Below are 13,918 nucleotides of genomic sequence, written 5' to 3'. Positions count from 1 at the left end.
TGCAAATTAAAATATCAAAGTTGCCATTCTTTGGCCTGAGAATAAAGCACTGTTGCAAAGGGGATCTCCATTCTCTTGTCCCAAGCACAAAGAGTTTGCTCACTTGCCAGAAACTAAGACTGGATTGGCCTTCCTCAGCCCACCTTCCGTGTGTAATCTACATTAATAAAAGCAAGGAGTGAAAGGAAGTATTTTACACTTCAGGTCTTCATGCCTCAGTGCAGATATGCTCCTTTCCCTCCAGTGGGTATTTAAGAGGGACGTTTAAGAGTTAAACAAAGCATCCCTGCTTCTTTCTGAGAGATCTGCTATTGCTGGGGAAGGAAAAGGGAGGGAAGGGTTTGGCTACTTTTCATCATCTTTTTGGACACCTTCAGGACACTGAAACCTGGTGTTGCTCCCTCTTGGCACAGCAAAATTTGTTTGGTTTGGTTTGATTGCAATGGCCCAACTCAAACCCAGCTGCAGTCACAGCTCTTCAATTCAAATTGTGTTTAACAATCTCAATGAAGGGGATTTTCTTACCTTCCTTTCCGGGTCCACCACTACAATTGTGCCAGCTGGAAAATCTCCCCAGACAGCATGTACAAGCACAGTAGCCTCATGCAAGAAATGCATTAACAACAGCCCAGATTCCTGGGAGACAGGGAGGGGAAGAGGTCTAACCCTTGAAAGGCAACTGTCCCATTTTAAAGAGGGCTAAGCAAGCTGTCGCTGGTGTGGCCAAAGATGCTGAAATTTGCTTTGAACCATAGATGAGAACTTCTCTTCATTTTACGGTATGTTTCCACAGTCTTTGCAAGAACGCAGGTTTCTACTTTAGAAAAGAACATACAAAGGCGGCCCAGAAACTCTCCTTCAGAAGCTTGGATAAAGTAAAACTGAAGGAGCCAGCACAAGCAGAACTGGATTTATCTACTGGCAACCCAGCAGTTCAAGTATTTCAATGTTCCTCTACCCATTTAAGCTGCATTTGGGATACAATCCAATAGCATTAATGCTAGGGAAAAATTAGTGAAGAACTGTACTTGCACAGAGCAGTAGGGCTTTGCACAAACTGCACATGTACCAAAAGGTACATTGGGTCTGTAAAGAAGTGGACTCCTTCTGTGTACCTACAGCTTTCTAAAGGCAACACCACTGTGGCATCCAAAGTGATCAATTAGTTAAGAAAAATATGCTCTGAAATAAGGCAGGAACACTTGTCATCTTACAAATTGGGATTTCGTTGTCCATGTAGCCACCAATTCTAACCTGGCCACAATGGTCATAAGTCTTGAAATGATCTCAGTTCAGAACAGCATTTTGCCTCGTTCAACGGCAGTCATCTACTAGATCTGCCTCTCACAATTCATTCCTCTACCCCACTGATCAAAACCTTCCACTTTAAAGAGGAAAGAAAGAACAAAGCAACATCATGCCTGGTAAAGTTATGCAATGTTTATCCTAAATGTTATTCTTCCGTTGTGGGTTATACGCACCTTAAGGTAAAGGGAAATTGTTCTAAGATGATAATTTATTATGTTGTCCAGTCATCTATCTATATAATGATGGAAAATAATGAATAAAACTTTCCAAGAGACTCCACATGTGGATGGGCAGGAAACCACTTAGCCTTACAGCCTATCTACTAGAACTGGAAAGAAGTATTTGGGAGCAAACCAACAACCACTTCTGGAAAAGAAAAATCCTCACTCTTTCAGCTTCCAGTGGGATTTACCACTCAGTTATGTGAGACAGCTCCACACGTGCTGAGCAGACTCCTGGCTGGATTAAAACCGATTCACTCATTTCCCGCTGTGCTCCTCCCCTTCCTCCCTTTGCTGGTGACTGCCCTGTCAGTGCAGGACCTCACACTGGATCCGTGGACAGGGAGCCAGGAGGGGCATGAATCAGAAAGGCTGACAGAGTTAAGAGGCTTCCACTCAATACTGCAAACCAGCCAAGGACGAGGGGTGGAACAGGGGGAGACAGTGAAACAAGAAGAGGCGACTGTGGCTCGATTCTGCTGCAGTGCAGGTTGGCACACAAGAGGCTGCTGCACTTATGTCCAATATGCACGGCACAGTAGCAGTAAAATAAAATTTGACCCAGACAGCTGTGCAGTTTTCTGATTTTGAACACATCATACCATTATTCACTTCTGAGTATTAGTTGTCCTACCTCAAAAAAACCTCGAGGTGATAAAGCTGAAGCAAGAACATGTCTAGGTCTTCAAGAAGATCTTGCGGCAAAAAGCAGCAGGAGAAAAGACTTAATATCTTCATCTTAACTTTGATCGTATAACTCCTTCTGTTACTGTCCCTCCCTATCTACAAACAAGGGTGATTCATTCTGAAATGGTACAGAATATGGGGGCCTCCAAATCATTTGTTCAGCAGATGTACTGCGCACACACAGAGCTAGCCAGGGGGCTGTGTCTGTGCTGGCTACATTAATTTCTGAGAAACCCAAAGAAACTCATTTCACTATGTCTCAGAGAAGATTCACTATATTAAACCCGTCTGCCTTCAGCAGGAGTTGCTGTATGTAAAGAGCTATGCTAGAGAGCTGAAGATGGGGGGAAGAATATGCAAGCTGAGGCCTATCAACTCATTACATATGCTATGTATCAAATACCAATTTCCCCAGCAAGGGACACTAATGTGAAAAAAACCTGACTTCTATCAGAATGGCTGGGAATTGATGAGCAGAGCTAGAGAGAGGCTTAAGGTGACCAGAACATAAGAGAATAGCATTTAAAAGACATCACACACTGAACAGCACAAAGCCCTACTTTCTGGCTCCTATGGAGGAAAAAGCACAGGCTGCTCCCCCAAGCAGGCATGTGCCTCACATGAAGACAAGGTTCCCAACCAGCTATCATGACCAACTGAGAGCCAAGGAAAGAAGAATGAAGAGGAGGAAAATAAATCAGTCAGTCATACCAACCTACAAGGCTTAAAAACCAACAGCAAACACAACCCCACAACCAGATAAGCTGACTCAAGGTATCTGAGCAGCTGGTCTAGAATTTAAAATCAATAGACGTTTCTCCCCCACTTTTTATTTTTCCTTTTTTAATGCTAGTCATCCTCAGAGGATTTTCTTAGCTTTGTTTCCCTTCTTGTTTCTAGGAAACAGAACCTCAACTAGCTACTGAAAAAAAAGAAAAAAAAAAAAAGAGAGAGAGAACAAACCACAATGAGAGAAGAGCAGGGAAAAAGCAAAGGGGAAAAAAAAAAAAAAACTGAAAGAAAAGGAGGACAGAGCACCAGTCCTGCCACAAGAAGTAAAAAATTCAGTACATTTCTGTTTCTCCCCCACTCCTCACACAAGACCAACTTTGTTACTCACTGCATAACCCTAACAGCAACTTTGGGTTTATTTCACTTGCCAGCATAAGGGCAGGCAAGTGCAGGCAGCAGATGTAAGACCTTCAGAGAGGATGTAATTTTCTCTCCTATGTTGTCTTACCTCCCAAGCCAACACCCTTATAAGAAAGTAGTGGCCTAGAATACCTGCAGCACTCAGTGCCTTTAGCCTTTATGGCAGCACATGAAGAAAAAGCCTCCTATAAGACAAGCATCCCACCAAAACAATACCAGGGTCAGCACAGCTGCTATCACACACTGCCAGAGCGAAAGCCTCATTAGGATCAAAGAAGAGAAAGGATAAAAGGTTCAAAAGCCAGTGAGAAGGAATGAAAATAATAATGTAACCCTCAGCTCTTTGGCACCACTGTGGAGTTGGAATGAACTCGGGTTGCATTGGGAACTGCTTCTTTCAGGAGATTCAGAAACTTCTCAGGAGATCCAGAAACTCCAGGAAAGAGAAAATACAGAAAAGCAATCATTTTTGGTTTTTTTTTAAAATTACTTTAGGCAAACCAGAGACCAGAGTTAAGATTCTGCTCAAAGAACGCCAAAGCTTCTCATGCACAAGTTCTCATTCACATACGCATTCATATGCTTGGTGTGGATGAAGTCAGGGTGCCTGGGGCAACTGTTTTGATCTTAACCAAATGAATCTAGGTATGTTGAAAGTGTTCTTAGGAAAATATAGAGTTGTTACACAAATTCAGCTTTTAGGGGTAGGACAGACTGGAGGAGCAAAGCATCTGCACGTCAGGATTGCAAAACCTCAGTAGATGAGCCGAGGGCTGAGGAAATCACTGGAGTACCTGGAGCACACCTGAAGATGTCCAAGTTGCATGGACAGGTCATGAAGCAACTGTGCATGAGCCATACCCAGTCTGCTACATCAGCCTCATGTAAGAAGCTTGTGTGTCCAGTATATTCAAATAGAAACAAAAATAAACAAAATAACATCAATGTACCAGAAATGCCAGGATTCTTGCAAATCAAGAGAAATTCACTGGAAATGAGAATGGAGGAAAAAAAAACAAACAAAACCCAACAACAACAAACTGAACTTGCACCAACTTAGTAAGGTCTGTACCAGTACCCCTCTGATGTTTTGACTCCTTAACTAACATTAGTTTTGTTAGAGATTGTCTTGACTACAGCAAATCACAACAGCATCACGAAACAGGCTAGCTGTGGCACAAAAGCAGCAAGCCATTAAACTGTTACAACACACACCTGGTATATTCCATAGGTTTCCTGTCCAGGCCATGAGATGCTACCACCAACAAGTAAGAACAGGAACTCCCCTGTAAAGCCCTAAGGAACCACATAACCTTTTAATTACCCAAAAGAATCCCCAGGTGTCCTCATGCTTGATTAAATCAATGTTAGGCATGCACAAGCTCATCAGAGGACATCGCTAGTAACAAAACTAATCTATCTTTAGCTATGCAAGATCCCAAAACATCTGTTTACTACACTTGTTTTCTTCTCTCTCTCCTTGCCCTCTTCAAGTGTGAACATATTCAGTGTCAGAAAAGATGCAGAGGAAGAGGCAACACACACTGGAATATATTTGCCTGGCTCCAGAGAGTTCAAGCATAACGGATGCTGTGAAGTGCAGATGTGGATCTCAAATTGCCTGCAGTTTAACAGACTGCCCACTGACAGAAAAAAAGAGGCAGTGGGCAGAAATTAAAACACAGGAAATTCCATTTAGAAACAAACAAAGAAGAAAAACACTCCACTTTTTTTTTTTTTTTTTTTTTTTTTTGTTACTGTGAGAGTAGTCAAACACTGGAACATGCTGCCCAGAGAGGTTGTAGAGTCTCCATCTTTGGAGATATTCAAAAGCTGCCTGGCCATAGTCCTGCGCAACCTGCTCTAGGTGACCTTGCTTGAGCATGGGGGTTGGTCTAGGTGATCTCAAGAGGTTCCTCCCAACCACAACAATTCTGTGATTCTGTGAACTAGGATATCACCAGGATGGGCAAAAATTTCTAGCCCGTTTTACTGACCCCATCTCTCATTTTGGCCACAAACGCAGAATCGTTAAGTGTTGCTAGCCTGTTTCTTGTACACTTGCAAATGTCACCTACAATTGTTGTGAAAGTTCCCTTCTTCTAATTCCAGCTTTCATGTCTTAAGAGATGTCCTTCATGTCTTGGAGATACTGCCCTTCCTCTTCTCCTTTAGCTTGCTGACCAGCAGAATAAACTAGGTCAGAGGAAGAGCCAACCTCATATGGACTTCTGCAACCCAGCCACTTGGAGTATCCCCACATAGTGCTCATTAGGCAGTGAAGGCTTTTCCTGAAGAGTCACTCTTCTGTCTTCCCAATCTATTCCCGCTACAGTATCATCTTTTCATCTAAGTCATACATATATCCCATCTCAACAGCCACGCTTCCACTAGCAGGGTATAATGTTTTTCCTCCCCAGCTTTTCAAAATGCCATCTGTTATGAGACCTCTACCTGCCTCTTTCACAGTCCCTTCAAAAATTTTCAGGGGCTTCATTCTTTCAGACAAGTCCCATCCCACAGATCAGCAACAATGACATGCTCTGCTCCTCCATGGACACGTGCCTTTGGGTGAGGTCTACCTTCAGCAAGATCAGGATCTGGGCCCAGATGTCTATGGTTTTGCTAAACATGCAACTCACAAAGCCACCTCTCCAGCCCTCAGCCATCTCCCTCTAGGTAACTCTTTTGCTGTCCATCAGTCTCCTTCTGGATATCTCTATTTGGACTTAGACTGCAGCTGATAGAGGTGTTGCACTCCAGAGAACCCACATGCAAGGGGCTGTCAGCCTGAAATCTTTCTCTGCATTTGGATGAGGAACACGGTAAGTCATAAATTGCAGGGCATATACAAGAAGGCTTTTGTCAATTCATTGTCAATTCAGGCTTTTGTCAATTCATCACCTGCTCCATTAGGTACTTGCTGGCTTGAGCATCGCATGGAGTTATGTGCAAGTTCACCACACTACAGAGCATAGTTAAAAAAGCCCACAATTTAACACTTAGCTTAGTGTTAAGCTTTCTCAGCTTAGAGAAAGAAGAGGAAGAGGGGTTCTATTAAAAGGGATCCCATTGAAACTGGACAGGTAAAATGCAACCCCTCTCCCTTGCCAGTTACACTAACAGTGCTGCGTCTCATCATTCTCTGGTGTTAAAAGACTAAAGAACGGTAAATAGCCTCCCTATAGGAGACCATAGCAGAAACACCCTGAATCTTTATGCTGATAGATCAGTCCTGGTTTATCTTAGCTTTGAAGAACGTGGTTAGTGACTCACCCTGCTGGATAAGCAACGAGGCCAGTTCTGGGGTCGCAGGCTAATCCTCTGCCTCCCGACACAGTTATCCCCAACACCTTCTCCAAAGTCACCTAGTGCATGTGAAAAACAAAACAAGAAGTAATATGAAAGAGTGCAGTTCAAATGGACCCATACACAGATGCTGATCATCTGGTTCATGCTGGCACTGAGAAGAATCACCTTAAAATGTGATTCCCAAACCACAAAACCTTAAAATTCACTGACAAGCACCCAGGTACAGAAGCAACCCTACTCAGTTTTCAACATAAGCACAGTAAAATACTGCTGGGGTACAGAGGAGTTATCAATCCACTGATTACTTCGTCTATGCCAGAGCATTGCAAAGCATTGCAAGGACAGAGGATTGCAAGCAGCAGATAGTATTGGTGAGAAGCTGGAATGCACATTCACTGGCCAGCAATTCCCATCCTCCCAGCAAGAGCAGCAAACCAGTTTCTTCAGAGCTCTTTCCCAAAAATTGTTTCCAGGTTGACCCATTCTCTTTATTTCCTCCATCCAGTGGCAGGTGGTTCAGCCTGGTCCCAGCCCTGTATTTCTAGGAACTGAATACTCATTTTTTCCCACATTGCTTGAATTGGAAATCACATCCAGTGGACATGGGCATCCCTCCCCAGGAATCTCAAGAGACAGAACAGCTTACATGACTGGGTTCACAAGCCCGCATACAAATGACCCATGCAAGAGACCATAATCCAAAATGCTTGCTTTGTCCCCTGAGCAAATCTCCCTCAACTATTTTTAGGAAAATAAAAGAAATGCAGCTGGGAAAAGCTACTGGGAAGGTACAAAGATTCATAGCCATGCCTCTGTGGCAAGAAGCCGGGAAAAGCAAAAACAAAAGGGGGAGGGAGGGGGACAGACAGACACGACACAATATTTTGGGGAGCACTCCCTGGCAAAGAAAGCATCAGAATTTAGCAATTACCCCAAAGCAAAAAGTTGCAGTGGGATTACACTGCACAAAATTTGGTCTGTGGCGTGAAAGGACTCAACCTCTGAGCACAAACCAGTTCTCAGCCCTGGGGTTGTTTTGACTGACACAAAATTATTCTCTTTCCTTTACATTTGCACAGCTTGATTTTATTTATTATATATTTGATGCGTACATTCCTCCTCAGCCATGCTGTCCCTGCCAAACTCATGGATTTTACTGGGTCACGGTCTTCTGTTTTTAATTATCATCATCTAAGTTGTATCTGGTTAATGCCTTAAGGGCATGGACGTGGCATAAGAAGTTACTATTGTAATAATTACTATCTTTAATAGCTGCCCTGAAGACGAACATCTTGTATTTATACCAACATGGTGCACAAAAAGCAGGGGCAGGGCAGGTTCCCCACGCCACCCTGACCACACAGCTTACCAGACCTGAGGAGTTCAGCTATAGGGTGAAGAAACAAGGTGTCACTGAGCTCATGGCCCAGGTTACTAGAGACAGTGACAGAAGTAACCCCACACAGAGAACCACCTTGCTTCAACAGGTAAAGCAGGGCTGAGGTGCCACGACTTAAAGTGAGCCATCCATGCTTTAACTAGTTCAAATTTGGCCTGCCTTCAAACCAGTGACATGGAACGTGGAAGATTTCATATCCCAGTCACTGGAACAACTTCAGGTTTTTTTCCCTTTTAGTAATAATATACCCCAGATACTTTGAGACAGTATGAGAGGACACCAAATTGTCCCCTTCCCTAGCAAAATTAGTATCTCTGGCAACATGGCTTTTACAAAAATCCACTGGATTTTTGTTTAGTATAAGAACGTACAATTAAAAATCCATTTACAAATCCACCGGTAACGAAAGGAAATAGTTTTGTTCCAATATTAAGCTGGAACAAAAATGTTGGGGGGGGGGCGGGGGGGAGGAGTGAGGGAGGCTAGGAGGATATCCACTCTTCCAGGCTCGATGACAATACTTCAGAACACATTTATTTTTAAAGCAGCCTCACAAATGCGCAGAAAGAACTCAATGCTTCTACTGCTGACATTCTAGCTCGTATCAGCAGTTCCCAACCCATCAAACTAAGAGAGGTTTAAATTCCTATAGAAACTGCATTCTTGACAGTGAAGGAGGAAGTGGAAGAGACATGTGCCATTCAAGTGCTCCAATCTAGATAAGGCACCAATTACTTGATGTTGTCAGCAAACATCAATTTAGCAATGCTGTGCTTACGCTTCTCAGCACAGGCTTTAGCTCAGGCTGGCTGTAATTGCAACTACGCTAAAAGGCACTACTTGACCTTGGCTATGCAGCTATTCAGCAGCAATTCAGCAACCTACTTTCACCAACAGGTAAATTTTTGCTCTGCAAGGATGTATATGGAGCCTCCCAGTGTGCAGTCTTACGCCAGAGCTGAGCCGATCTCACAGCTGCCTGCTCTGGAGGGGACAGTTCCTTCCTCATCCCACTCAGCCCGGTGATACCCCCCACCATGTCCCTCACACCAGCACTGGCATGGCAACTGCCTGACCAGCAGGGAAAACCAGCAGAAAAACATGTGGTTTTTCTTCTGTGTTTGCCAGTCTGGGGAAGCCACAGGGAGCCCAAAGCCAGGAAAAAGAAAACTGTCCCCTTTCACTGGCAACTAGATCAATCCAGCTGCACCTCCAAAACCCACCCTGTACTCAGTGTGGAAAAATCTCCCCCCTTCCTAGTCTCTAAGAGGGAGATAAACTGAACAAGAGCACTAACTGACTTACCTTGGCACCCTCACCCCCCCAACAGCAAAACGTCACGCTTGCTCCAGCTTCCTCTCACTCTAGTGCCTGTGGAGGCCCCATGCTGCTCTGCCAGTAGACTATTTGTGCAATGCTAGGAGGTGGAAAGTCTACCTTTCTCCTATGGTCTGCACATAGCTTGACACAAAAGGAGTAGCTCAGTCTTTGGGTCCAATTTTTCTACTACCGCTGAGCATCTTCTGGCCTCCAACAGATCACTCGTTCCATTAGAAAAAGACAACAACTACCAAGGCCATACCACTGGTATTGATAGACCTAGTGCCATAGAAACAGATACCTGTGTCCAGAGACTCATAACCAACTTTCTGAAAAAGACTCCCCCTCTTTTGCTCCTAGTCTTAGATTTAAAACCTTCCTAATGTAAAGAATCTGAAGGGCAACCCCATGAGCCTACCCAATGGATGCTCTTACAACACCTCCACGTGATAATCCTTGAGTATTAAAATAAACAACTTGCTTCAAAAAGGTGTACGCACAAATTTTGACACTTGCAAGCTCCACTCCCACCACCCTGCCCACAATACACCACAGCTTTATCCCCATGACCAACCTCCAAACTAGGTGACATCAGGGCAAGAGATAGTCAGTCACTTGTCACAAAACTTGACAGAAGAATGAAAAACATTTCAGAGAAAAACCAATAGGCAACAACGCAATATAAACTGGATTCCTCTCAACCTGCCAGCTAAAACAAAGAAATTATAAATATAGTTAATTAGGGCAAAAGTACACCAACTTTAACTTCCTAATCTGGAATTAAGATTTGTTAGCAAAGGGCAAATTTGTTGATACAGGTCTGCCATCACCCCACTTCTGAAGTTACGACTTACAACAAGGTAGGAACCCACTTCCTTATGTGGCAAGTGCAGTCTCCCAGTCCTACACAGCCATAACCACTGCCATGTCTCCCAGGTGGTGCTTCAGCACATCTGAATCAGAAACAAATTCCCTGACACACCTTTCCAAGTCTGATCTGAGCTAACCACTGGACCTGGAGAGTCCCCCTCCAGATCTGAGGCACCATGTTTGTTACCAATGGCTCCCATGTTGGTCCAATTTGCTTCCCACAGTCGTCAGACATGTCACTGCTTGCTCAGGCCTTCACATGCAATCAATGGGCCACCTCACCACCCTCATCCAAGCCTGGGAACAACTGCAAGATTAAACCTGTCATTTTGTGCGCCTAAATTAGAGGCGCAGAGAGAAGGCCGGCTATGCACATTTGTTACTTCATCTTGAGGCTTCTATTAATAGTATTTGGCACTTTCAGTCAAGGTTCTCTACGTGATTTGCGAGTGTTATCGAATTGATCCACACGCAACGTGCTTCTGCAGCTCACTTTGCGTTGCCACTATGCTAACTGTAACTACCCCATCTCCATTCTTTTAAGGTCAACTTTTTTTCAAATTTGGAGGCTCAATACACACTCTTAGGCACCAAAAACAGAAACAGCTGTGCAGCTAACACCTGTCTTGCAAAACCTGATATTCACCTGTTTTACAGGCTTAAATCTAAATTTGGCTGCTCAGAATTGCACAAACGTGTAAAGAAATTTTAGTGCCTAAGCAGATCACTTACCCTGCTCCTTCCACATCAGATCCCAAGATCATCAGATAGTTCCCATACCTGGTAGGACAAGACCAGCAGAGTCCTGAATTGCAGGACTTGAGGTACTGACAGGTATTCATGGCAGCCAGGCCTTCCCAGGGAGAGGGGCCTTGCCGCAGCCCAGTCCCACCTGGAAGTCAATGGGCACATCTGAGAGCAGCCCTTGCTTCTCTCGGGCACGGTTCCATGCAGCACGAGGGGAAAGCCCACGCTTGCACGACAAAGCCATGCCACCTCTGCCTTAGTACTGAGGTGCAGATAATCCTTTCGGGAAGGCTGGCCTAAACAGCCCCTGCCAGCCTTGTTTGTATTTTCAGGAAACAAGATGCACGACTAGCTGCTCCCAGCTCTCAGAGAGTGAGTTTCGTACTTGCATGAGCTCTTTCTGTTGTTTTGAGGAAGATACCACGAGCAACTGTTTCCACATGCTAAAAGGACAACACAGAGATCCTTGAAGGATCAGCCCAACTTCAACCCCCTGCAAACACTTTCCTCCTTCCCATCGTTTGCATCCCTTTGGGACCATCTACACTACAAAGCCACACAGGAGGTACAGGAGGCACTGTGGCCTGCACATCTAGCTAGCATGCTGCTAGCAAGCAGTAGTAAACACACCCAGCACAGTAATAATTTCCACCTAAATGGGTGCCAAAAGGAACAACCTAGTCCCAGTGACAGTCGTGCCTGACCTGAGCTCACAGGTGCTCTCCCTACAGCTGTGCTGTTTTACTACTGAGCCACCGCTGCTAGGTAGGAGCTCCTGTGTCTATGCCTGCTTGCCCACCAGCAGACTTCTGCAGTCTGGCTTCATCTTAAAGAACGAGAGGAAAAGAAAATTTCAGGAGAAAGCCATTTTTAATACCAGGCATCCCTCTAAGAGTTGCAACTGTAGGCTGAATGATGCTGCTACTCACCCCATCATCCTCCCCAGGCCAGCAAAAGACTAAGTAGGTGTTCAGTAGTATTTCAGCCCCTCTTCCCCATACTCATATACTCAAGAAATTAAAGTTTTCTGACTTGATCACCTCAATTCCTGCCTTCTAATACTATACACGTTCTCTTCTGGGCCCAAAACCTCATCATTCTCTAAAAACGCAATTTATTTAAGCATGGAAATAAAGCAGCAAAGCATTTGAGAGGACACATGCAACACTCCAGTGCTCAAAAGGACCACTGAGGGGAGAAAACTGGTGTTACTGTAGAGGGCTGCCCATCTGTCCCAGTACCTACAGCATTAGGCAGGAGGCTACAGCCTGGGAAAACCATGTCCAGCAAGCAGATGTGTCTGTTCCAGACTTCATGAGATTGGCCATCTTGGATCAGACACTGGTATCTAGCCCTCATTCCTGTTTCCCTTTGCAGCCATAAGTGAAGGAGAAAAGTCAGGTAAACAGTATCATAAACAAATACATGGGTAAAGTTTAAGAGCAGGGAAAGCAAATTTGATTCTCTCAGCTCCTGTCAATCTCCCAGTCTCAAAACAGATATTCACAGTTTTTAATCTATTTCAGTAGAGTTCTCTACCATGAACTTACCCACTATGTCTATAAAAGCTTAGCATTCACAACATCTTTTGGCAAGGAACTCCACCAGTCTGATATATGTTGCAAGAAGGACCATCTTTCATTGCTTGTTTTAAACCTCACTTCTATTAGTTTCATTTGATGTGCCCTAGTTCTCGTACAGGAAGAGAGAGTGAATAGTCAATCCCCACTTACCATCTTTAGGTGGCTCATGATTTTGTAAGGAGCTATGCTATCACCCCAAATTATCTGTGTTCCAAGTACAAGAGTCTTCACTTACTCAGTTTATGGCTCTCCTGAAACTCATTTCGTATCTTTGATCAGCTCTGATGCTCTTCTGTGAACCACCTTCCAGGTCCACTATATCCTTCCTGAGATGAAAAGGAAACACCAAGACTACATACAGCTTTCAAGGTGTGGTCACAGCAACTGTCTACAGAGCAGAATAATAGAGTCTTCTGTTTTGTTCTCCATTCCTTTTTTCCCATTAATAACCTACACTCAATCTGCCTTTTTGACATCTAAGATCAGTTACAGACAGCAGCAAGGAGGTCGCCCTGCTCAAAGTCACGGATAAGAACTCATGCTGCTTTGCACTCAGAAACTTATCCCCCATTCTCTCCTCTCTGCTCCCCTATGCAAAGGGAAATACTATTATTGAATCAACAGTTTGATTTCAACTTCGCCCTTCCTCTCCATGCCTTTGTGAGCACTTATTCATGAACAAGAGCATCCTCAGAGGGAGTTCTTGCAGCAAAATTATTCCACTCAGTAGAAGAATGGCTACTTCAATAAAAGTCCACATGCAGATAAGTTCTATTTTAAAAGCCTTCTCATGGGCCTGTGTCTAACACAGTTAATGTTTGAATCCATTTAATTAACTAGCAGCATCAAGTCAGCATGAAAAGACAACATCCATCAGAGTTCATCTATCATCCACTGCACAATATGCCTGCCCTCATGCCTCTCCTGCCTGCATGTGGTCATATTAATAATGTATGTGCAAAGGCACATGCTCCTGAGAAAGCAGTGGACACAGAAATCCCAAAGATACATAACCCATGAGGGTTACTTTGGAAAGCCTTCCCTAGCATATCAAGTAATCAGTTACCATCCTGTCTGAGGAGTGGCTACATAATCATCTGTTCTTTTGCCTTAAAAACAGTGCTTCTACGGCTCGACTTGAGACCCCAATACTCTTCAGTGCCAGCAATACACTGACACAGGGAGCTCCAACATCAGTTGGAGTTTCATAACAGCACTGTGGTTTTCACGTCTGTCTCCCTATATTCTGCTCCCAGAGTTTTCAGCACTGCTGCCCACACTCCAACTCTCTCTGTGCTGCAACACAGCAAAGTCCTATC

At 44.2% G+C, this 13,918-nt stretch overlaps 1 protein-coding gene across 8 annotated transcripts in view; it reads right to left on the bottom strand.

The window, feature by feature from the left end:
* MAPKBP1 (mitogen-activated protein kinase binding protein 1) overlaps positions 1 to 13,918 on the bottom strand; it is a 108,759-nt gene that overhangs the window by 71,238 nt on the left and 23,603 nt on the right. For 7 of the 8 annotated variants that reach the window (XM_052782168.1, XM_052782169.1, XM_052782163.1 and 4 more), the window contains one exon: positions 6,645 to 6,736. The exons of the other annotated variant lie outside the window; for it this stretch is intronic. In XM_052782168.1, coding sequence (XP_052638128.1) covers positions 6,645 to 6,736 — 92 coding nt within the window. The remainder of the gene's footprint in view (positions 1 to 6,644; positions 6,737 to 13,918) is intronic. 8 annotated transcript variants of the gene reach the window in all.

The sequence above is a fragment of the Harpia harpyja genome, chromosome 3 (assembly GCF_026419915.1).
Source record: "Harpia harpyja isolate bHarHar1 chromosome 3, bHarHar1 primary haplotype, whole genome shotgun sequence".
Classification (NCBI taxonomy): domain Eukaryota; kingdom Metazoa; phylum Chordata; class Aves; order Accipitriformes; family Accipitridae; genus Harpia; species Harpia harpyja.
Note: the sequence above shows the minus strand (reverse complement) of the source record. Positions and strands in the feature narration are given on the sequence as shown.